At 34.0% G+C, this 26,547-nt stretch overlaps 4 protein-coding genes and 1 long non-coding RNA gene across 5 annotated transcripts; 2 read left to right on the forward strand and 3 right to left on the reverse strand.

The window, feature by feature from the left end:
- Positions 1-3,225: 3,225 nt before the first annotated feature.
- Positions 3,226-5,071, reverse strand: LOC112328631 (uncharacterized). Its single transcript, XR_002983694.2, has 2 exons — positions 3,850-5,071; positions 3,226-3,766 (listed from the first exon to the last, which is right to left on the reverse strand). It is a non-coding gene; the product is annotated as an uncharacterized LOC112328631 (long non-coding RNA).
- A 2,326-nt stretch (positions 5,072-7,397) lies between these two features.
- On the reverse strand, positions 7,398-10,847 carry LOC7494278 (auxin-responsive protein SAUR15). Its single transcript, XM_002312955.3, has 2 exons — positions 10,608-10,847; positions 7,398-7,547 (listed from the first exon to the last, which is right to left on the reverse strand). The coding sequence occupies exons 1-2, from the start codon at positions 10,845-10,847 to the stop codon at positions 7,398-7,400; spliced, it is 390 nt and encodes a 129-aa protein (XP_002312991.2).
- A 4,665-nt stretch (positions 10,848-15,512) lies between these two features.
- LOC7463980 (auxin-induced protein 15A) lies at positions 15,513-15,836 on the reverse strand. The gene has a single exon (XM_002312953.1). The coding sequence runs from the start codon at positions 15,834-15,836 to the stop codon at positions 15,513-15,515; it is 324 nt and encodes a 107-aa protein (XP_002312989.1).
- Positions 15,837-18,936: 3,100 nt separating this feature from the next.
- Positions 18,937-19,538, forward strand: LOC7463979 (auxin-responsive protein SAUR21). The gene has a single exon (XM_002313711.3). It carries the CDS (start codon positions 19,127-19,129, stop codon positions 19,421-19,423), a length of 297 nt encoding a protein of 98 aa, XP_002313747.1. The 5' UTR covers positions 18,937-19,126; the 3' UTR covers positions 19,424-19,538.
- Positions 19,539-23,115: 3,577 nt separating this feature from the next.
- LOC7463978 (auxin-responsive protein SAUR23) lies at positions 23,116-23,718 on the forward strand. Its single transcript, XM_002313710.4, has one exon. It carries the CDS (start codon positions 23,197-23,199, stop codon positions 23,491-23,493), a length of 297 nt encoding a protein of 98 aa, XP_002313746.4. The 5' UTR covers positions 23,116-23,196; the 3' UTR covers positions 23,494-23,718.
- Positions 23,719-26,547: the final 2,829 nt, after the last annotated feature.

Raw genomic sequence — 26,547 nt, forward strand, 5'->3', positions numbered from 1 at the left:
TTCAAATCTAAGAAGACTTGTTAAGCAAAGGAACTTTTGATTCTAAAGGATGTGACGGCTTGAATTGCTCGTCAGCCTAATTAAGTGTGTATTATGGATGTAAGGTTTACATGATACAAAGCGCTTAATGCAAGAAGCTGGTCGGCAAGAGGCCCTTGAATGTGGAGTAGTCAAGACATCAACTCATGAGTCATCACATGGTTTTGTCTCCAACCTAATTATCAAGCATACAGGTAGGACTGGCCACAATTCATTTCTGGGAAACGTTATGACCCCACTGCTTTATGAACTATATAGGTCTACTTCCATTCCAAGTTATTCAAGGAGGATGATATATACTGATTGTCCAATTGACAATATAAGCTTATATTTTCTTTCTGTTCTTCATATCTGAGACTTTGCCTGTCATTTATTTTGTAATTTTAAGGCAAGATATCCATTGAATTTTTTCTATTCAGATTATTCTATGTTTATCAAATTCAAAGATTTGAAGCTATAGTCCTTGCGTTATTTTCTTGGAAAAAAAAAACTAGAATCTAACTGCATGGAAAAGTACTTAGCAACTGGAAGCTCTGAGAGTTACACTCGTATCATTTCCGGCACACTAATTTCATATCAATGAAAAAACTTGTCTGTTCTTCCAAAAAATGAATAAACTTGGCTTGACAGATGACAGTGCACAATGAAGTTCACATGGCCTTGCCGGCTTGCCCTGCTGCCAGCACTGATGATTAGCCAACTCGATACATCATTGTACGGAGATGCTTTTACTTCGAGGAGGGATCACTAACAAAATCTAGTATGATAGATGATCGATCATTTTCAAGACGTCCCCCTTTGCAATGTGCCAAACATGGCCTTATACGTTTCACAGGAGGATTGCCCAGAACTTACAGTCACCCAACGCAGCTGGAGAGGACACAATGAAGTTCACATGGCCTTGCCCTACTGCCATCACTGATGATTAGCCAACTCGATATATCATCGTACGGAGATGTTTTTACTTTGAGGAGGGATCACCAACAATATCTAGTCTGCTAAATGAGTGATCATTTTCAAGAGGTCTCCATTTTTCATTTGTGTCAAACGTGGCTTTACACGTTCCATAGGAGGATTGCTTAGAATTTGCAGTCGGCCAAGACCAACCTCGTGGTTATATGGTTAATGGTATGGGTGTCAATTTGTGATCATCGAATGATTTGAAGTTAAATTTCTGCAGTATCTCTCTTTCATGAACATACGAGCTGAAATGCTTAACAGAACATAAGCATATCAGATTTATTTGTAATTAATCAAGTACAACGAAGTTGATGAAGATAAACAAATTATGAAATTTATCCATCCATTATATATGATCATGACATGTCAATTCTGCAATACGAAAAGACTTATTTCATTTCACTTTCTACCTTTTTGATAAACGAATGCATCAACTTTCCGGACTATATTTGTCCTAACTCCTAGTTAAGTCTCGATCACCACTTGCCCCGTGGGAGTTAGGACTAACGTACTGGGAACTCTCATAGTAACGAAATTATAAAAGATTATCACAGCAATAATTTCAGGGGACCGTTGTTGAACAGTTGCTGCATATGCTCTTCTTGCTAAATGGCCCTTATACATCAGTTGTTACTTAACTGGACCGGGTTTGGCCGAGTGCTCTGACACCTAGCATGTGCCGATTAATCAGATTAGGAAAGGATCAAGGCTTCTATTCTATGCTATTGCATATTAAAATTAAAGAGTGGCTGAGACTACCAGAGAAGTCTACAGCTGAATCTGTGCCTTTGGCTGCAGTAATTGTCCCACTCTACGTTGATGCTTTCAATAATAGATGATGAGAAAAGTAAACAGTAACAGACACCAGAAACAGTTCTTTAAAAAAATATATAACGTTGAAGGTGGCACCAGGAGATTCCAGCCTTCCAGTTCCACCATTTAAGTCTATCATCTTACAGAACAAGCCTCTTGAAGTTCCCAAGAAGCTGTGTTCCCTACTTAAAAGAGCATTTATTACCATTCAAGTGCAATGTGCGACGTGTAATGTGGATAGACAACACTTTAATTAGCAGGTGATGACAGTGCTTTGGTGTTCGGTCTTGTGTAATCAGACGTAAGATTGGCTGATTTTGGCTTTCGTCTGTCATGAACTGGTACACTAATAGCAGAATGATGTTTGCTTAGTTCAGTCCACTTACAAGACAATCTCTAGAACAACCAGCATATAGGACAGGAAAGGGCTACCACAAAATAAAATCCTGCCACTGAAGATTTTTTTTTTTGAGGAATATAATTCAAACAAAATGCAGTAACTCATGCAAAGGAAATTAACAAGAGAACAATAGAATATGATGGAAAACTTTCATTGATTAGTTCTAGCAATTTCCTAATTGAAATACAATCTGACCAAACGGCAATAGCATCCAGTTGTGCTATACCATGAAACAAGTTCCTTCCCCTGAGGAAGAAAAAAATATGAAGAAACAAACGTCTGTACATGAAACGCATTAATGTCATCATTACAAAACCGCGTCAGAGTTTTTCTATGCCATTATCAGCTTTCATGACTGATTTAAGGAAGAAATGACAAGATGAAAAATGTCTTCTCTGCATGGGATTGTGAGACCGCCCATGGGATGATGATATCCGAATTCTTCTTCAGCTTGACTTAGCAAGTATTGAAATAGTGGTTGGTTCAAGTATGATATTGGAATTATGAATCTCTTCTTTTGGATTTCTCCAACATAGACTGCAAGGCAACCCTTTGGCACATTTGAAGCTAGTTGGCTTGCTGCAGATGGAGATAGCTGAAGAATTTGCTTAGCACGTATAATAGCAGACGAATGGAAACCCATTATTTGATATGAATGAGAAGGAAATAGTTCTTGAGAGAGATGCTGAACAATTTTTGTTCTGAAGAACGTGAAGACTTGTGTTGCTTGTGAACCTAAATGTGTGTGTATTTATAAAGATGCAAGGGTATATTGCTAGAGATCCCCTAATGCATGTAGCCAGTGGTGCAGAGGCCCTTGCAAGAGGTCTAGTCAAGAAATTATCTCTTGAGCCACCACATGGTTTTGCCTTCTACCTAATCATCAAGAATACAGGTCTGACTGGCCACTATTCATTTCTGTGAAACATCATGACCCCACTGCTTCTACGAACTACTTAGGTCTGCTTTAATTTGAAGTTATTCAAAGAGGATAAATTAAAACTAGCAATCCAAATAAAAAAATAAACAGATATCTTCTATTTTTTTCTGTGCATCAGGACAAGCTTTAAAAATGAAATTCTGTGTGTTAAAAGCATGTCCTGTACATGAATTTTTGATTCAGATATGGATCTTTTTCATCAAATTCAAATCAATACAATACCTCGAAACATTTTCTTGGGAAAAATAAATAAATACTGGAGTGGAATTTAATGGAATTGAGCTGACATCCTCAGTTTAAAGTCTATACCTGCATGCCAGATCTCTCTGCAATAAGTAGTATAGAACCTGAGAGTGGTAGCAAAGAACCTCAATCCACAGGTAATGAGAAAAGGTACTGGTATCATAGCTCGTAGGGGAATTGGAAACACAGAGACTTTAACTCAGCATATATGACATCCTGATTTTCACAAGTTCAATAATTGAACTTTCCGGAAAGACTACCATGAATGAAGCTCACATGGTCATGCCCTACTGCCAGTTCTCACCACTAGCCACATTAATACATCATCACACGGAGATGCTTTTTCTTCAAGAAGGTGCCAGGAACAGTATCTAGTATGATAGATGAGAGATGAGAAATCATATTCAAGAGGTTCTTTTTACCAATGTATTAATATAGCCTTATACGGACCTACCTAAAGATATTAAGATATTGTCACCATTACAGACCTGCGGGTACATGCGCAGTACAGAAGACAGACAGCCAAGAAAGACATTTCTCTGAAACACCTTCAATAGCTGTGATGGCACGAGTGTCTATTAGTTATTGTCGATAGATTTGAAGATAACGTTCAGCAGCATTTCTCTCTCCACGTAGAAACAATTGGTGAGTCAAGCTATGCAGACGATAAGGTTGAGTTTGAAACAAAGTCAGCAACACAAAGCCGTAGCTGCCAACAAGCAAATATGCGGGAGAAGATTATGGAAGATAGTGTAACTTGATATGTTAATCATTATCTAGTAATTTTAAAGTACTATAATTTAGCTATTATGTTATACTACAACTATATAAAAACTATCCTTGTATCTGACGTTGAGAGATAATAAAATATAGCATCTTCAACTCAATTATTGTTTGCCATATGGTATCAGAGCTATAAAAAAAGACTAACGTCTTCACATGGCTACCTCTTCTTCCTCTACAACCAACATTGATAATATCCCACCATCTCTCACCACAATCTCTCCCATGCCAAATATTTCTTCTATGAAACTGACAGCTGATAACTACCCTCTTCAGAAGGCACAATTAGTGCCTTATTTTCGTGGACAAGAATTATATGGATATCTTGACGGAAAAATTCCGAATCCCTTACCATTTATTACTACTATACATCCCGATACTAGAGAACTCACTCAAATTCCTGCTTATTCTCATTGGGTACGACATGAAAATCTTATTCTGAGCACTCTTACATCTTCTATAACTGAAGGTGTTCTCACTCAAGTGATTTCTTATACCACCTCTCATGTTGTTTGGCAAGCTCTTGCCGTTCATTTCTTTTCTCAATCTAAAGCTCGTATCATGCATATTCAGACCCAACTTGCTACAATTAAGAAAGGCAGTCAACCTGCCACTGAATACTTTCTATCTAACAAGAAATTAACTGATGAGCTTGTTGTGGCTGGTTAATCACTCCACTATGATGACATCATATCCTATGTTCTTGCTGGCCTAGGACACAATTATGATAGCTTCGTGTCCTCCATTTATGCACGAACAGATCAGGTCACTCTCGAGGAAGCTTATTCCTTGTTAATAGTAACAGAGGCTCCTAGCATGTCATCATCTGTCTACGCCAATCCCTGATATTTTATTAAATAATCGCTACTACCATTGTTAATAAAACCGTGTTTTTTAATAATTTTAAATACTTTTCTCTCTCTTGTATTATTTTTCAAAAACTTTTATCTGTATGATGTATAAGTAATCACTTTCAGGTCCTTTTCCCCTTTGTACTAAATATAGCCTTCTACGGTCTACACTATACAGAATATTAAGCTGTCTGTTACCGACACAGACCTGCAGGTACATTCCTAGCAGTGCTTACTGTCAACTTACAATAGTACAAAGGAAAACCTGTGTTCAGTAAAACGTTGGAAGATAGAGCTCCTCAGAATCTCTTTTCATGAACAAAAAATTGGTGGGTGAAGCTGACATGCCAAGCAGAGCATAATTAAGCATATCAGATTTATTTGTAATTGAGTACCACAAATTACATGAAGCCGAAACAATTATGAAAAATTCGTAAAACACATGCAACATGTCAACTCTGCAATGTAAAAGATCTAATTCAAATGGCATATCTGTAGAAACACTTTCCACCTTCCGCTAATTCGGGGCACCAACTTTCGTTACTATGCAGCTTGTCCTGCTTTTGGTCTCCATCGCCACTTGCCATAAAGGAGTAAAGGACTACCGTACAGGGGGGGCACTTACGGAATGAAGTCATTAAAATCATCAGTTGTGACAGCGGATTTGAGTGGAAATTGATATTTTTCATGAGGGACCATTGTCGAAGGGCTTTCGATGCTCAACCTACCCTAATGACCGCCTGGAGGTCACTTTTGTTGGCGTGAGCTGTCATTGAGTGATTATAGAATGAAGCTGTCATGAAGAAATTATAAGAACAATAGAGAGATCTTAGGAATCCCCTGATTTTAAGGGTCAAACATTATTTTTGCTTCTGATTGAGAGATCTTTGTGTGTTAATAGATTAGCAATTATTGTAAAGAAACACACAGAAATAAGAAATAAGAGATATATTTTCAAATACTGTCAACTTTTACATCTAGCATGTGCCAAAATTGACAAAAAATAATCCATTTGCGTAAAGATCAAGGCTTCTCTTCTTCTGCATAAATTCAACTCATGATTTGGCTGAAGCAATTAACTACAGCAATTCCGCTAAGGTAAAGGGTCCAGACTTTAATGCTTTCAATGATAAATTAATAATTTACTAATTTTCAGCAAAATTTGTATGTTTTGATCAGGAATGACAAGCATCATCAAAAAATAAATAATGAGATAAGTAAACTGTAGCAAACATTACAACCTGTTATGCACCAAAAATATGGTTGAAGCAGCACCAAGGAGATTCCAGCTTTTCATGACCAGTCTACTTATACAAGACAAGCACCTTGAAATACAAATGAAGCTCACGACTTGTCCCCGTGACATCCTCTCTAAGCCACTGGCTGAGCTGTCTCTAAAAAGATGCTAGGACTGTACTTACCACTCCTGTTTGCAGCACCACTTGTTTTTCATTAAAATTTAATGTTTTTTTTATATATATTTATAGATAGTTTTGATATGATAATATTAAAAATAAATTTTAAAAAATAAAAACAATATTATTTAAATATATTTTTTAATAAAAACTATTTTAAAAAATAATATCTAACTCACTCGTAAACACCAATTAATAACCTGCAATATCTAGTGTATAATTCCTGAATCATTTTATTAAGAGCCCATGGCTTTTATGGTGCAAATTTTAGCTGCTGAAATGTCCACACATGCATGACAACTCATATCCAAATATAATTTTGAGGGAAGAAAGTAAGAATAGTTTGGATTAGTATTTTTTTTCTTATTTTCCTCAGTTATCTCATTGTATTGTTGTAATGATCCGGCTACCAACAATATCCTTTCTTATTTTAAATGGAAGAATTACTCCAGGTAATAACACTCTACACTTATGAAAATATTTGTCAATGTACAATATGACAATGGGCTTATTGTGTACGCAGGATATTAGGATATTTTGGTGAGTGGAATTGTTTAAGAAGAAGATATCTTGATTATTTTGTGGTCGAGAAACAGAATTCATACATAGATAAATAATATCATACTTGACAGAATTAAGATCATGCACAATGGAGTTGGAGCTCGTTTTTGTAATAGAACAGGATATGAATTTTTTAAAAAAAAAACAAAAATCATGATTAATGCTTGTCATTTCCAAATTGGAAGGTTGACAAAACTTTAATAACACAGTTTTCCAAAACTGTGAAACGATATTCATTTCACTGAGGAAGAAATAAAGCATCGACAATAGTCTGTACATGGTACTGATAAATGTCCTCTTCAATGTGTTCTCACAGAGGAAAAAAAACTGTATAAAAAATTGATCTTTGCCATTGTCTGCTTTCTCACGACCGATTTAAGCAAGAAATGACGTCAAGGAAAATGTCTTCTCTGCAAGGAATCGATCGTGAGACCACCCATTGGATGAACATATCCGAATTCTTCTTCAGCTTGAACTAACAAGTCTTGAAATGTAGGCTGGTTCAAGTATGAAGCTGCTTGGCTTGCTGCTGATGCAGAAAGCTGAAGAACTTGCTTAGCAGGCACAATTGCAGACAAGCGAAAACCCATTATTTGGTATGAATAAAAAAGAACAAAAAATCTCAAAAGATTTGTTGAGCAAAATGGTTATCAAGATGTGAAGACTTGTGTTACTTGTCAGCCTAAATATACATGTATTTATAGATGTGAGGGCATTGTATTGCTAGAGGTCTTCAATGCAAATAGCCAGTGGTGATTAGACCCTTCGGTACTGAAGTGTAGTCAAGAGATTAGCTCATTAGCCATCACATGGCTGTCTTCAATCCAATAATCAAGAACACAGGTCTGACCGATCACAGATTTGAACTTGTAATACTACCTGCGGCGAAACGCTGGTAACAAGCTAGTCCGTCTATAATATTAATATAGCCTGTCCTATGAATTCTTCTTTTCATACTGGCTTCTGTTTAGTCAAATTGAAGGGTTTCTGGGCTTTAAATATTTTCTTGGACGAAAATAACTATATTTAAAATTAAATTCAAAGGAATTGATCTGTTTCCTCAATTGAAAGTCAACCCAATCGTGTCAGATCTCACTGCATTTAGTTGTATAAACCAGAAAGCAGTAGCCAGGAACCCTACACTCCGAGAAAAGGAATAAAAAAAGAAGAAGAGGGTTTCGTGACTGGAACCCTACACAGAGTTACACTCTTGTCAAATTTGACACTAGTTTTCCTATCACTGATATTTGCTGCACCAGCCAGCTAAGAACTCCTGCCACGGTCTGAATTTGCAGTACAATTATATTATTATGATATGTTAAAAATAAAAAATATTAAAAATATAATCTGTAACACACTTCAAAAACACGCTAACATGATCATGCCTTACCACCAGTCGTTCCAGTCCCATCATCATCAGCCACTTTGTACGGGGATGCCCTTTACTTTACGGACGGATCACGAACAGTCTCCAGTAGGATAGATGAAAATCATTTTCAGAAGCCCCTCCTTTCCCATCAGGACTGCTATTGGCACAGACCTGGCTCATGCCTGTTACTTGCAGACTGCATAGTCAGCCTAAAATGCCCGGCAGGACATAAGCATCTGCATGTCAGATTTATTTTGTGAAATTACAAACTACATAAAGCTAAAACAAACAAGAAAATTAGTTCTCAATGACAAATCCTTTGTATGACATTTCGATTCTGCAATTAAAAGAAATCTATTTGAATTGTCATATCTAGAGAAAAATAAGATCTTCCACGTTTTTCTAATTCAATGCGTCAACTTTCTGGACCAGCCATGTCCTACTCTTTAGTCTCCATCGCCACTTTCCCTGTAGAGCCATCGTACAAAGGGCTTTTACGTGTGAAACGATTGGGAATTATCAGTTGACAACAGATTGAGTGGTTGAGACAAGAAGCTATCGTATAGAAATATCAGTTCATGTGAACGACGCATCATGAACTGATATTTCTGTACGCAACCAGTGAGTGGTTGCGTGTTCGCTGTGTGGCCGCTAGTTTTTATATTCTGAATGCGATTTACGGGTGTTCATCTTCAAAAATCAAATTACGAGAAAGGGCTTATTAACTCGAAGTTTTTAATCAATAGCATATTTATTTATGAGTTGAAAAATACAAGTCACAGTAGAATTCTAATCCGACAACATTATTTTCTGATTTTTCATATTGGGATCTTAATTTATTAATTTCTGCTAGTGAATTGCTAATATGAAGGAGAACTAGATCCTAGTTGAGTGTAATTTTCAAAACCTAGCTAGTTGAGTGTAACCCTATCCCAGCAGCGAGTAAGCGTTAGCAAGTGTCTTTTTGGTTAAAATTTGAGCATTTCACCCTCTGGTTAAATTAATTAAGTTAATTTTGGTATATATGGTCAAGTCCCATTATTACCTTCACCGGGGGAGCATCTGTTAAATATCTGCATGAACTCATGTGTTTCTTAGTGCTAACTAATGTAAAATTACTCAATTAGCTAGTCTTGTCCCAAGCAACAAAATTACTCAATTAGAATGAAAAATTTCTTATTTATAACCCTAACCCTAATAGGACTTCTAATCGAACTCAAAATCCGTTCTAATTGGGTCTATCACTACAATTTGCTATTTTGGACTCTCTTGCTACTAAAACTTGTATATTAATTGGATGCTAATTTTTAGAGTAGCTTGGGCAAGATTTATCTTAATCCTAAACCCTGTATTGTGTATATATATTTTCTCTCGTAGAATGAAATAATGAGTGTTCACATTAATATTATAATTTATATTAAAAATTATTAAGGTTTTAACTTTTTTTTATTAGCATAAAACACAAATCATCACATTAAATATATAACACCATACTACTGGTTATAATTTTTTTTTTTTAAAAGCATATTACTGGGTTTGTCATTAATTAGAAAAACAATTTTTTTTTATAACCCGGGGTGTCTGTGCCAACTTACGCGCACCACGACTAATCCTCGGGACCACTGAACACTCTGCAAGCCCAGTAGGCAGGTAAAGCACCGCGGGGGTGACAGACATGCACAGAGAAGATCGAACCCGGGTGCAGAGGAAGGGAACAAGTCCCATCCCCGCTAGGCCACGACCTCAAGTGCGAAAAAAATAATAATTTAATATCCTAGTAGATATATTAACTTGTACTGTACGAAAATGTAGTTTCTCAAACATTAGAACCAATGTGTATATATTAAGAGGGGAATTATTACATGTTACTCTTTTTTGTAAAACAGTGGCTTTGATAATTAATGAGATTTGCAAGCTTCATTCATCAAATAAGAAATTTAAATTGAGTCAATTCTCCAATTGCAATATGTATCTCGAGAATTCTATTTTATATTTTAATTCAATAACATTTTTCTCCAGTTATAAAACAATAAATAAATGAATTGTCTGCGGTACTGAAAGATGTTCAGAAGGAGGGATCGACAGCAAATCATCAATCAAGCGTACATATTTATAGCTTATCAGAAAAGGAATAAAAATGCAAATTAATTAATTCGTCAATGGCTTAAGTTAATTTACACCATCGATTTTTCCTACCAATCTACGAGCTACAACAAATCAGATCATGGAAGACTTGCTCACTGCATGGGATGGTGAGACCTCCCATGGGATGGTTAAAGCCATACTCTTCTTCAACATGTCTAAGCAACTTCTGAAATGAAGGGTTCTTCAAGTAGGAGATGGGAACAACACATCTCTTTTGAGTTTCTCCAACATACACAACAAAATGGCCTTTTGGCACATTACTGCTTTCTTCTCCAGACAAAAGAATACGCCTCACAACCTGCTTAGCATTGAACAAACGGATACCCATGATGGTCAGAGAGGTAATAAAAAATCTCTGATGGAAAGAGATGAATGTGGAGCTAAAGAATCTGAAAGTTTATTAGAGATGCTTTAAGTTGCACTGAATTGCCTTATCGACGTATGGCTTAGGGGTTTATATATAGGGCAAAATCTCACAATATAGCCAGCTAGTCAGTCACTCAATAGATCAATAATTGGTGAAGATCCTACTGTTGCAGTGGGAGCAGTACTTTAAGGACATGTCCGTGGTTAAAACACGGTTTACGCGTCGGAAATGATGAATCTTCAATGGATATTTCATGTATATATATAACGTACGTTAGGTTGTCATGGCCTACCACGTTGGAAAAGAAAAGAGACAACGGTGGCCTAGCTGAAATTATTAAGGTTCTGTTTATGGGCTCCTCGCAGTACAATGTATAGCAAGCAGAGCACTTGGAGGAAAGACAAGCCACTGAGTAACTGAGGGCTATAGCTAAGATTCTTTTTACCAAATGATTTGTCTCTATATTATTGCATGAACATTTGATAAAGTTATTTCAATCGAATCATGGATCTTATTCTCTTAGCAGAATGGTAGATGTTACGGTATTCTTCCTTAAAGATTTCGTTCTATCAAATCGTTCATATTCTTTTAGCAAATGGTCATGTCACCATACTACATGTTTCTTAAAAGTTTTCGATTATAATATCAAACACACAGAGCTAGTTCAACCAGTATCATATTTGTTAATAATGACCTACCAGACACAAGAGGAGACACATGAGTGGAGAGTTTGTTGTGATCACATGAACCTTTTAAAAGGGTGATAGGTTGAATGGGAGCATATCAAACTAGCCGGTCGAGCATATAAATATACATTATTGCACATAATAATTTCCTGACCCAGTTGACTCGAACCTTAAACCTAGTAATTAGAGAAAGTGGCTTGAATTAATTAAGACTTCAGAAAATGCATTTAGTGTCAGGTACATTGTCGTCGTAATGGATATTTAACATTATCCACAATTCTCGACCCTTTTATAAAACCTTATATTTTTTGTTTCTATTTGATGTTGAATTAAATTACGCGTTCTCGGTCTTAATTAAACTTATCCTTATATTTATGTTTCTATGAATATTGGATTAAGTTTCCGAGCGAAATGACTTCACAGACAGATCCTACATGTATGTATGCAGGAATTCCTCTATTGGAGCACTTTTTAATACGTCTTCTTCCTAAAAAAATAAAAAACTGAAGGCACACCAAATGCCATGTTATCCTAAAGAACTAGTTCATTACGAGGATTCAATCCACTCAATATTTCTTTCGCAGAAAGCACTTCATTACTTGACAAAACATCAAGTCAAAGTGGCCCATTAATCAGTAATTACACCAGGAGATATTTAGAGCACTGGAAATATTTGTGCGCTTCGATTTCCACACCAATCTGACTGCCAGAAATACAAATTTGATCCAAAATGGGAAATCATTCAATTTGAGTTCATGCATATATGGTTAGCTACCTGGGAGCATTGCACAACAATATTCGTGGCAGGAGGGCTGGCTACTCCGACATTTTGGACAAGTCACGAGATAAGAACCTGCGATACCATGTATATTGAGCCTTCCTGTCATTTTCTCTCTACGTGAAAGTCAAGGAAATAACCACCACTCCATGTCCATGCATCCATCCTCCTATGTCACAGCTAGCTTTGTTTTATCTCCCGGTTTTTCAGGACGCCCGTTTATTCTCACCTGATCTCGACAAGAACGATATTCATAGATAAAAGAGTAAAATAGCACCCCTACCAACGAGATTTTTTGTCTTTAGTAGGGCATGGTGTCACTAGAAACAAACAAAACAAACCATGTGAAACTTCAACTAGTCCTTCTCTTCCTAATATCTTGGTTTTAAAACTTGATCAGCATCTAGAAAAAGAATCTCAAAGCTTGCCGAGGGGATAGCGATCGACGCACTCCCTGAGTTGAAGGGCCTTTGGTCTTTGGTCTCGACTTGACTAAATCGTTGACTAAAAGGATATTTGGGCTTTTATAAGTGGATAGAGCAAAACCTAACCTTGATATAGAACTATATATATAAAAATAAAGATTAGCCCAGACCCACTAACTAGCAAGAAGAGGTAATATTAGGGTTTGGTTATACTTACAGGCTTACAGCCTCCCTCCTTTGTATAATATATTTGCACGCACCCACGCCATTGCTGAAAAAAATCACTAATCATATATTGCTTCCATTTCTGCAATCTCCATCTCTCAGCTCTTCCCCTCGTGATTCTTATATTAGTAATAATTTATTTGGGCTTCAAGAGCACAAATCTATATATTCTGGATCAATTTTCCGACATCTTTGTTCCAGAGACATATATAAACTTTTCAGTAAAAAGGCTAGGGGTTTCTCAGATCATTATGTTTTTTCTTGCAGGCTATGTTTTTTCTAGCTCACCTTTCTTTGGTACATTTTCAATAGTTTTTTATCACTCCAAATCTGTTTTCATGTTCTGTTTAGTTTCTCTTCTGTCAACGGGATTGAACAGAAGTGGAAAGGGATCGAGTCAGCAACGAAGGGAGAGGCGGGGTTGAGGACAACCCAGTTGCGTTTTGACCGGGTTTATCCCGGGTCAACTAGACAATGGATTCACTCGGGTTTTTAACCGGGTTAATCTGGGTTATTCCTTCTATTATTTTTGAGTTCTAGATTAACCCATCATGCCAGTTTAAATTTTAATACTATGCTTAATATTCCTTTCAAAAGAGATTTGTTATTCCAATATCATACTTGAACCATCCTTTGTTCAAGACTTGCTAAAACGAGCTGAGGAGGAATTTGGATTCGATCATCAATGGATGGTCTCACAATACCTTGCAGTGAAGAGTACTTCAATATTAACCTCACTTCATTTCTCGGAGGTGCTTCATAAATATTGAACCCACAAATCACTTGATTTTGCTTGGTTCATTCATCGTTCTTACCCGGCATAAGTTTATAAACAATTTGAGACGACAAGCCTGTCTCTTGATCAATTTTGTTTTTGCTAATTACTGCTTGCATTCAGTTCCACAGAGGTATTCTGTAATTTGTACATCCACTCTTTGTCATAAAACTTTCTTAATTTGCTCCAACTATAGTGGTTTAGCTTCGTTAATCGCAATAGTTAATTGCTCCATTCCAGCTTTTATGCATGCGGTCACATATCTAAATTTCATAACATGCATACAAATATAAACTGGACTTTTTCAAGCTCGCGATGATCATTCATATATCTAAATTTCTTGGAAAAAGAAATTAGTTTACTTTGAATTTGGCCTTTTAGATGATCAGTAATCGGTGAAGACACTGTTGCAGGACATGATGTAGGTGCATGCGCCATTGAAAGGATCCTGCATATGGATAAGATCATATTATTTTTATTAAAATAACTTATAATAATAGTGTTTTTTTTTTCTCTGTCACCTAATACAAAGTAGATAACACAACACCTCTCTCGCAAGTATTGCCGCATTAAAATATTTCTCGAAAAAGTTTTAGCATCGATATTTAGCATTAAGGAGTCGCGACCATCTTGGGTTGGTGCAGGGGTGCTCGGGCCTAAGGACGGACTAGTTGGGCGAATGGCCCAGATGGCCCTTGTTATTATCAATGAGGAAAAATAAAATCACATGTAACCACCATATAAGGAAAAATGAGTAAATCTGCGTATATTTAAATCAGTAATATGCATAAATATGAAAGAAATAATTATACAAAAACATAAAAAATCAATTTTAGTAATGAGTATATCTGTAAAATTACAATAAGATTAAAATACTAAATTATTTTTATAAGAACTTGAGATTTTTTTTTTTTGTAAATAGTAGCCTTGGAAGAAATCACTAAACCGACCTGGTTCATCACCTAAACTCATATATAAACCAGAATTATTATAAAATTTAATCGTTGCTAATATTATATCTAGAGTTTTGGTTATTGTGATTTAATTATAAGCACTCATTTGTAATCGTAAATTAGTTTAAAAGGTTATTTTTCATAATATTGTAATAATAATCTATTTATGTAAGAATTTATTATATGTTGTTTGTGGGTCATTCATGATCTGAGCATGTGGGAATCCCATGTTATATATATTGTTTTTCAAAGCTTTGTTGATGTTGTTTCCGTGTTAGTGTTATATATAGGAGTAAAAGGAGTCTTTACTTTTCTTTATTATATTTTTATTTTTATATACGGATACAATACGGTCCAACCCTATGCAACATGGAAATAAGGATAATTGGCAACCATTTCTCATTCATGTGATCTTGATTTCCATCAACGCCTCTTCTATTTGCTCATCGACGGCCTTTAAATTTCATCCAAAAGTCTAATTAGTCAAGCTAAATCTTCCACTTCATTGTTAATAATTTATCTTTACCTGTATTGAAAAGATGATCTGATCTTAGCGTAAGAAGATATTGTTATCCAATCAGAAAATAAGAAATAAATAAATTATCTATACAAAGGAGGGTAAAAATGATGAGAAAAGGAGTCCTAAAATAGATGATTCTTGCTCCAAAGAAATATATGAACAAGCAGAATAGGTGGGGAATTTAGTCATTTAATTTATACATAACTAATATCTAAAAATAATTCAAAATATAAACATGCATGGCTCTAGCTAGCTAGCTCATCATCAACCATTCAAGTGCGAAGTGAGAACAGTGAACTCATCTTCGGCGCATGGAATGGTAAGACCACCCATTTGATGATCAAAACCAAACTCTTCTTCAGCTTGACTTAACAAGATTTGAAACAATGGATGCTTCAAGTAAGAAACTGGGATCACAAATCGCTTCCTTTCCTTCTCTTCCTCCCCGACATAAATTGCAAAATGGCCTTTCGGCACGTCTAGCCTTGTTGATCTCTTATGTGAGAGTTGATGATGATTCAGTGTAGACGTTCTTCGAATTTTATTTTTAACGTGAAGGAACATCTCCTTCAATCGACTGGTGCTCATGCTGATCTTGTTAATCCAGCAGTCAGGAAATGTTGGTACGTAGGGTGAAAATCAAAATTAGCTCAGTGTAGTTTTTCAATGTTAGAGCTGTTTATTCGATCTCTAGTGACCTTTATAGGTTTGAGAGACATTAAAAAATGTAAAACAAAAAAATTAAATTAAATTAAATTAAATAGAGAAAAAATAATAATGTAGCAACTAGTACTTGGATGATTTTAAAATACCTCGAGGATAACTTGGATATGTAGGGTCCATTGATAATATATATATATATATATATATATATATATAGTATGCAACCCACTGTTTTTTAAAACAAAAATCTTTTCATGGCCTTTGATATAATTTGGGCATGTTCTTGTTGTCAGTGTGGCTCAGCCGATTGGCTGCTCGATCCAAGAAATGATCAACAAATTAATGGTTTTCTTCATTCTCTTTCTGTGCATATTGTTGTTCATTACTGCGGCCATTCCTTTTCATACCATCTGGGATGCACATATGCTTATCCAAAATACTATTATTTTTAACTAAAAAAAAATTAAATAAACCCAACCATTATTATTGCACTCAGTTTAAATTGATGGATCAATCTAGAATATAGTCTAAATTATATTAAAAAATAATTTGAAAATTGATGTGGTATAATATGATCAAAACCTGAATTCACCCCTAATCTGATAAATTCTATCAAAAAAAAAAAAAATTGATTTTTTAATGTATTTGTCATTTTACTTTTTTTAAAAAAATTAGGTTAATTTGTCTCACGAGTAATCTGAGCTTTACCCAATAATTTTATACTTTAGCCACTCAAACTTGTAAAAAAAAAAAAAAAAACCACATAGCTAATAAATTAAATATGCAGAATTGTCAGAGTGATGAGTCTCTCTATCCATGTGCTTATGAATGATTGCCTCAGAATACTGGCACAGACGTGCAACTTCAATTCGCTTCGTATCGGCATTGATTGAACAACCTCACCAGAGAGATATACTTCTTTATTTTAATTTCTTTTTTCCCGAAGTTATCTCAAGTGATTCTTCACAATTCTTTGGTGACCTACGTGTAGAACTGCCATTGCATCATTGGTAGGTAATCAAATTTTTTCGAGGGCGTATTTCAATGGAAATATCATTACCGAATATCAAGTGTTCTGCCTTCAACTCAGACTAATTCAGAGTATAGACCTCGAAGTTGTTGCCCAAACTGACGTTGCTTCCTACATTATTATTTTGAGGTCGGATTTAAGTCGAGGAATAATTTTTTCACAAATATAAGTTATTGATGTAGTCGTAATTAAGAATTTAGTTTTAATACATAAAAATTATGGAAAATACCTTAATTATTCAAAATTAATATTTTATATATTTTATTATATGTCACCATCCAAAACACTTAAGTTATTTTTTAATATATATTTTTAAATAAAAATCATTTGAGTTTGAAATATGTACGTATTTATTTTTTATATATTTTATTTTATTAAATAAAATAAAATAATAAAATTTAAACTCTTAATCATTTGATCAATAAAACTTTAATATTATATTAAAAAAATCATCTTAATTTAAAAACCTAATCTAAAACTTTAAAATATAATTTATATTATTATTTAACAAATATTTTATTTTCCTTCAATCAGATTTCTTATATATATAGCAACTGTTTTCTATTTTAGCAGATGGGATAGTTACGTGAATTAAAGCGGATTTTAAGTTATTAATCAGGTCGTAGCATGTTTGGCATTATGTTACAAAAATGTTTTTGAAAAAATTTAAAATTTTATTTTGTTTTAAATTAATATATTTTTGATGTTTTCAAATCATTTTGATGTATTGATCTCAAAAATAATTTTTAAAAAATAAAAAAATATTATTGATATACTTTTATGAGTGAAAAATACTTTGAAAAACAATTATAATCATACTCTCAAACACGCGTAAATATTAAGGATTTGTAATTTAGTATTTTCTAAGAGTTTGAATTTAAACCTTGGACCCAAAACAATATATCTCAGAAATATATATTGTCAGCTTTTTAAACTAAATATGTAGTCCCTGTAATTTGTTAACTATCATGGTCTCGAGTTCCATTCCATTCTATCCCGAGAATGCACGTTGGATTGGTCTTCAAGAAAAACCTCGCAATGGTTTTTTGTATTAAAAATAAACTATAGAAATTATATAACTAGGTAATTTGAAAAGGCACTATAAATGCTTGTTATTTTCTCAACAAAAAAAATCATAATCAACACTTTAAATGTTTATGAAATTTGGTAGATATATATAATTTTTAACATGAAGTTTGAAACCAATTATCTACTGTAATATAATTTAATTCTAATGTTCAATCTAAATTCAATTAATAAATAAGTTGAATTTATATATTTAGAAATAATTTAATTTAATTTATTTTCTATATTACCCTCATCACATTTATTTTATTTTTTCAAAGGTCTCTAAAGAAATATGGGTAAATAAGTATTTTTAGTATTTTAGAAAAGTTAATTTTAAAATTAGTTTTTTCGTTTTAGTATAGTAAATCAGAGGGTTGATATCTGATTTACCTTTATATTATTTTTAGAGATTAAATTACATTTAAAATTCAATTTTAGACATTAAAAATGAGTACAAACATTAAATTTTTTAATTGAATTCAATTAAAAGGTAACAAGTATACTATAAAAGATCTTGAGATGTTGGCTCTACCAATAATAAATAAGTATGTTTCTTTATTCTAATATACACATGACATAATCATATTAATTACTTACATGAAGTTACTGAGAACCTAGTTACTTCAAGTTACTATAAAAAAAGCTCAATTTCTTTTTCTTGTTTCCTAGCACTCGTATCAGGAATTTAAATTATCAGGATATAAACTACTCCACAGATTCCTGTACAAGACCTGAGGAAAAGCCTGTGAATCTCTTATGATCTTATCATAACACTATTCATTAGCCAATCTTTTTTGACAACTTGAAAATGTTGCCCGTGGCTTACCAGTGTACGGCCCCCTGTTTTATAAGCAATTTGATAGCCTTTAGCAAAGCCATGTGAGCCTTTGTTGCAATGGGTCCTCCTATAATACCCAAAATAGCAAAACAGCCAAAACGCTGAACATGCACCCAGCTGAGTCTCCACTGGAAAAGTATGGCAGTTCACTCCTCAAAAAACCTATAAAATACAGACTCAAAACCAGCCTTCCAACTCCACAAGACCTGCACAACTTTCACCACAAAAATCGATTTCAAATCATTCTCTCGGATTCCTCACTCAAGCTTAAAATCAAACATGGGTATTCGTTTACCATCCATGATTAGCAGTGTCAAACATGTAATCAAAGGGAAGTCTCTTCATGGTAGAAATCAGCCTGATGTACCCAAAGGACATGTAGCTGTATATGTTGGAGAAATGCAAAAGAGGAGGTTTGTGGTGCCAATATCATACTTGAGCCATCCTTCATTTCAAGATTTGCTTAACCGAGCTGAGGAAGAGTTTGGCTTCAATCCTCCAATGGGAGGTCTTACGATTCCATGCAGAGAAGATGCCTTCATCAAGCTTGCCTCTAGATTGCAAGCCTCATCATGAATTCAAAAGGAAGAAGAGAGCAATCTTTTCCAATTTTGTCTTTGTTTATGTATTTATTTGTGTATAGAAGTATTTAAGGGATGTCTTCGTGATTCATCAATGATAATCAAGATCCTAGCTCGATAATTCTCCATTTTTGTGAATTCTATTTTTTTTATCTTAATTATTGTTAAAATTTACAGGGAGGACTCTTATTTAAGCAACACTTTAAGTACTCGTATATTTACTGGAAAATAATTTTTTTAAAAAAGTAAATTTCAAAAAAGTGAATTATTTTTTAATGTTTAATAGTATTATAAAAAATAAATTAAAAAACACTTTTTAATATTTAGTTATGTCATGAAAAATAAATTAGAAAATAATTTATTAATTTTTTTATATTTTTTTTCAAGTTTATTAAAAGAATGAGAAACAAATCTTATAAATTAAAAAGTTGAATGAAAATAAAATTGAAATAAAAAAAATCTAATTTCATCAATTATCTCAAATAAAATAAATAATAATCAAAATAATAAAGATCAAATTTGACATATAAAAAATTTGAAAAATAGATGGAATTAAAAAAAATTATAATTTCATAAATTATTTCAAATAAAATAAATAACAATTAAAAGAATAAGTACCAAATCTGATAGATAAAAAAAATTAATTAAAAAAAGATATATATAATGTATAATGTTATCTATGTATGGATTTTACAAATATTTGCAAATAGATTACCGAGTTCTATCTCCAAGCCTGAGGAAAGCCATATGAATATTTGAGGTATTTAGTTGTTGAGAAATAATATTGTTTTTGAGAATTGTATAAATTTTATAAATTTATTTGATTGTTTCTTCATTATTTTTTATCTAACTATTTTTTTGTTATTTATTATGGATTTAAACTTTATTTGTACAAGAAATAACCTCTTAAGATTTTTTAATGATATCAAATTATAATGTAATAAAAAATCTTAAATAATCTTTTTATTTTTGTTATAATCAATTTTTTTTCCACTAAATTTATTTTTTTTATCATTTATTTTGTTTTTACTATTAATTTTATTACTTTTTAAATATATTTTCAATGATTAAAAACAAAAGAAAAAATCCATGTGAATATTTGATGAGGGCCTACCATTAGCCAATCTTTTCTGAATATGTTGCCTTGACTTGGTGGTGTACGGCTGTTTCTTTTAATGCATTTGATATAGAATCATCAACCTTGACCTAAGCCATGTGAACCCTTCTAGGCATGGGTCCTCCCTCTGAGAAAAGAAACAGCCGAATCTGCTGAGCATGCACTCCCATCGGCCATCGGCCTCTTTACTGGGAAAGTATTTGATGGGAAATCTGGTACCAAACTCAACACGCAAAATTTAGTCTGGCAAAACTTTGATGATTTATTAACTGCGAGCTCTTGAAAATACCACAAATTAAATAGAAATAGAAATAACCATTGATCTTGAATTTTATCATTTACACATTACCTAAATATTCAACAAACATCCTAATTTCGACTATTAACAAAAAAAAAATCTTAAACTGTACCTGATTCAAAAATACGACCAGCTCATATGCAAGTGTCTTGAGTTAACTTTACCCATTAACTTCAAAAGGGATACTTGAATTCATTCTCTCCCATAGCATGAACGTTTTCCTCACACTTATCTCAATCCCAAGAAAGTATAATTCCTAGCTATTTCTTTACTATACTAATCATGAAAGAGACTCGTCTCCATTCCCAGCCACTCGTCCAGTTTATTAATGTCTTTCCAATCAGGTGATATAAATTGTCACACTTTTCTCCTTTCATCAGGATTGTGTCATCATGTGTGACTTTCAGGATTCTTCATGCAGCAAAATAACATCATCCAACTGACTCAATAATATTAGACTCGTCCTCTTTTTCAGTGAAAAATCTTGCTTGATGTCATCGAATTAATTTCATAGGTAATATCGAATGCCTTTATCCTCTTTACTTGGACTCAGACATTGTTAGAGAGTATATATATCATTAAAATTGTAATATGAATAATATTCACAAAGTCATCCATGGCATTAAAGGGTTTTTAGTTCATTTCAATCATATTACAATTATGACTTGAGATTTCTGTTTAATGGTTTTGGTTTTAGACCTTGGAAAGAGTGGAAATCTAAAACTGAAGGCGGGTTACTTCCTATAAGACCGTTGGAACTAGACAAGTACAACGCATAGCAATGTATAAAACCCACTATCTTCAATATATAACACTGAGGGATCTTCATGTGCTTAATTTCCAGGCAAGTTCAATTCCCAAGATTCATGTTTTAACTCCTCCTTTCCTTGCTCTTTTTCATCATGACAGCATGGAACCTTAAGCTGTCGAATTGGCCTTACGCTGTGCAAGGCCAAACTACCCATGTGTAGTCATGTGCTGTTCTTAGATATTCTTTAAACAAACCACAAATCTTTATGATCAAAAAGCGAATTGAAAACCAAGGGTTCAGTGTGAATATTTGGTAAGGTGCTTATAAATGGCGGATGAAGAGGGAGATTTCCTTAATTTGTCAGCCAATCATTGCACGTTCGAACTGAAAATCGTTGCCCCAAGTACAAAAATAGCAATATATATACATAGCATAGGATATACCTCGCCGGACCTTATCATTAGAGCTTCTACATGAAGAAATATATAGGATCCTTTAGATATGGAATTCACGTTATCCTAGCCTAAAACAAAATAATAAATAAATAAAAAGGTATATTTTTTGGTTTTGATAAGTATACTATACACGTACAAATGAAAAGGGAAATAAACTTGAGCGAACTCCAGGGATTTAGGAGTTACTCATTAATTGGTTATGTTTCCAGATTTGAGTGGTTAGAGACTGGAGAACTAGCCAGACTTTTTAGAGATATTTTGAAATAAAAAGCATTAATCACTCTCAAATTCAAGTCAATTGGTTCAATTAAAGATCAAGTTCAAAGCGTAATTCAATATATACTTTCTGCCATACTCGATTACTATATATAAAAAAAAACTTTTCACCTTCTCAACCGAGCTATCCAGTTTCAGGTGGCTGCCGCTGGTTTTTTTTGGATGGATAAAATGTTATGGCCCATGGATGGGGCCGGACCACCATATTGCGGAGGTGGATGAGGTTTATGGAGAGTGTTTCAGCCAATTTCTTGAGCAAAGCAGATGAATCGTTCGTTGAGTTGGGTCCCGTGGTAACTCGAGAACCTAGCTGCTTGTCAAGAAGGACGTAATCGCTTGAAGTTGCCCGGCCCATTTTTCATTTGTGTTCCCTCATCGCCATCGGTGCCTCGATCTGTCACTTCACCTTGGCCTCAATCATAGAGATATTTACATTGAGATGTCATCATTAGCGTATTCAAGACCACTCGACAAGGTGGGCGATTTCTGGACTTAAATAGTAGAGACCATTGATGAGTGGCTCTTTGCCTTCAAGAATAAGAATCATAGAGGTAGTAGATGCATGCACATAAATAGTGAGTTACGCCAGGCTTGGATGGGTGTCTCGATTAGGTCTCCAGGAATCAAGTGGTATCTGTGGATCAATAAGAAAGAGAAACTCAAAAGAAGCTGTCGAGCTTATCCTTATTGAGCTTAAACCCATCAGCCAAGTGGTGTGAAGTGTCCCTTTTGGAAGAAATACATGCACCCATTTCTCATCTCTATAAATACAACTACTTCATTTGACCCTTCCAACTCCCAAGCTACTTCACTTCCAAATTCTCCCCTTCACTCCCAGAACCAATTCTATTCAAATCATACATTTCCTGACATGGGTATCCTTAGTTTTCCTTCTGTGGCTCATAATGCCAAGAAAATCCTCAAACATCAGTCTCTTCTTGGTAGAAATCACTCAAATCTTCCGGAAGGGCACGTTGCAGTGTACGTTGGAGAATTCCAAAAGAAGCGGTTTGTGGTCCCAATTTCATATATTAATCATCCTTCTTTCCTAGCCTTGCTTAATCAATCCGAGGAAGAATTTGGCTTCAATCATCCAATGGGTGGTCTTACAATTCCTTGCAAAGAAGATGCCTTCATTGATCTCACTTCTCGGCTACACGACTCGTGAACAAAACCAAGAATGAAACGAAGAAGTTCTCAACAATTTTGATAGGGCATTCTTTTCTTAATTAGTTCATTTTCTTGGACAGCAGAATCTTAAAAGAAACTGGCTCCTGCGTAGGTTTTTTTGTCTATCTATTTTTCGGTTTTGTCATTGAAATGATGTACGTATTATTAATTGGTTTTTATATTTCTTATAATTTCTCTGGTTAAATAATAATAATTAAAAACATATATGAACTCTTGGCTTCTCAAAAATCTCTCAATGAATGACACGCTAGATGTAGAGTTTCGTATTGCAGTAGCTAGTCAGGGGATGCAGAAACAACGCATCAAACAAAGGAAAATATTAGCTGCTTCATTATTCAATGGACCAGACCAATTAAAACAACGGCAATTCCTTATTTTTGTTAACGGGAAGGTCCAATAAACCTTATATATATATATATATATATCAATGAATGAGATGACAACAGGGAAAGTGTCATGAACGTTGAGAGAAGCTCGTGCGTGGTTTCTTAAGATAGGAAATGATGGTTAAAAAAAGGCTATGGACGCAGGCAATGCTTTACAATTTTAAATCCAGTCCCCTCTCGTATAATTAAATTTGAATTTAATTACCCATAACTCAGTCCTCTCTCACGCAGGCAAAGGTTTTTATTTTCATGGGAAGACCCTCGATCCTTCATAATGTGCAAGTGGTATTCTTTTTCCATCATAATCCGGATGGAAAATCAGCGGTCAAGTTAAACGAGAATTACAAGGTGAATATTCCCTCTCTAGTGCAGTATTCTCAGGGAAGAAGATCTTTTGCTTTTCAGCAGAGAGGCATGGGGGATGAGGCTTCTTTTAAACCTAAATTTGATGTAGATTCTACCACTGATTGGTTCGCCCCATATATAAAAAGGTGTAAAGGTCTTCTCTAACAGATTCACTAATGGCTTCATAATTAATAGCTAGAATAAGAGATTCACTAGACAACTCAGAACCAGACTCAGTTCCTTCTCCACTTTTTTCCTGTGTCAACTCAGTCATTTGTGTTGGGAAAATAAGAGGGAGTGCAGAGCCTGATTCCCCAACCACCGACTTCCGATTCTTCAACAACCACGTGAACACAAACATTAGAGCAGCAAAAGTAGCACCAGTAGACTCCACTACTGTCTCCATTGAAAGTGAAGTACCATGCAATGACGTAGTCTCCTGAAATTGTACACGTGTCTCTTTTTCCTCGAGCTTGTGGCTATTTTCACTTGCCTTATCCACTGATTCTTTCTTTATGAAGATCTCCAAAATGTAAAAAATTGGCTTCCAATCATCTGGTTCACTATGTTTCTTCCTAGCTGAGATAGTGCAAGACTTAGAGAACCTAACACCTATTGGCAAGATATTAGAATTAATTTATTTTTCCAATTAAAACTCAACTAAATTGCAAATTAATTTAACTCAAAAAAGGTAAATTTGGCTAGTAGTAGAATAGAGTAAAATTAAATTAAAATTAGACTGATTCCAGTTCTTAAATTCACGCAAGCCATAAAACAATTCCTCCCAAAAAAATAACTTCACGAAGAACTAAAATCCTCTATAATTTTGATTTCACCTTAATAATAATAATAATAACAATTGTTATTAAACATGCTCTAGCCCAATAAATCAACCTACTAACTCGGTAACCTTGTTCGAGTTGAATTTCAAAATAAACTAGGTGGAAATTGATTTCGTTAAACTTGGTAGGTTGACTAGCGACTTGATCAACCTGGTTAAAATCATGTTTAATTTAAAAATAATCAAAATAATTTTGTTTTAATTTTTTTATATAAAAATCTTGAAACAAGTAGTTTTAGATTTATTAGTTCAGCTCGAGACTTGAATCAATTTTAATAAGAATAATAATAATAAACTCTCAATTTTAATTTAACTCATCAAAACTCTTATTGCTCATGTTGTTCATAGTTATAAACTATTAAACCAAATCATAATTTTTTTCCCTCCAAAAAGGCAACTTAAGCAAGTTACACAAAGGAAATTTAAATTAACTATTTATTCCATAATCTATATCTTCTAAACTCCTAAAAATAGATAGTAGATCATTAAATTTCGAAATTCAATAAAACAACACATGCAGAGAGAGACTCTGAATTTTGAGATTTACCTGGCTAGAGCTAGAGGTACTCTCCTTTTGCTCTTCTTGATCGATGTTATTATTTATGTAGTGATAAAAGTAGGCAAGAGAGAATGCAGTGACAGCAACAACGACAGAACCGATCGATTGTCATCTAAAGACACCTTGACTAATTCAGAACCTCTGATTCCTATCTCTTTGAACACGTAATTTCCTTCCACGATATCGAAAAAATGAGGTGGTAATAAGATAATAACATGAAGGTGGAATGAGCAATGATATGATAACGGTACTGGTGGCAGTGCATTTACATTTAAAATAAAAAATAATATTTATATAATTCAAATTATAGTATAGATAGAATACAATTCCTTATATTTTTTATTTTTTAATAATTAGAATTCTTTTTATTTCAAAAATAATGAAAAAGTAAAAACCTGCTGTCGCAGGGAAATTACCCTTTTGGGCCTAATTTCCAAGCAAACCAGCCCATGGCAAAGTCTAACTACAAAATCTCAAAACTTTGTGCCGTGTTTATTTAACAAACTCCCAAGCCGTGGCTAACTACTGTAAATCTAAATTCAAACTAAAAAAATGTTTTATACCCAACTGGATTAGGATTGGGTTTGGCTGATAACAACAGGATTATAGGTCAACTCAGACAAGATTGTTAAGATTTGGTTGAATAAATGTGAAAATCAATTTAAATTAAAATTTAATTGGAACTATGACGAAAACTACTTCTACCACTACAACTTCTCTTTAACTTTTTTTTTTTTCCTGTTAATTCAACTCCTCGACTTCGATGATCATTAAACCAGGTAACATGCAATTCAATCTTTTGTCGTACGATAATGTTCACTTCTTATTTTTGGCTACATTTTCATTTTAGAAAGTTCCCAAAGAAATCTTAAATTGGAACATTCCATGTTAAAATATTTT

The sequence above is a fragment of the Populus trichocarpa genome, chromosome 9, assembly GCF_000002775.5.
Source record: "Populus trichocarpa isolate Nisqually-1 chromosome 9, P.trichocarpa_v4.1, whole genome shotgun sequence".
Taxonomy (NCBI): domain Eukaryota; kingdom Viridiplantae; phylum Streptophyta; class Magnoliopsida; order Malpighiales; family Salicaceae; genus Populus; species Populus trichocarpa.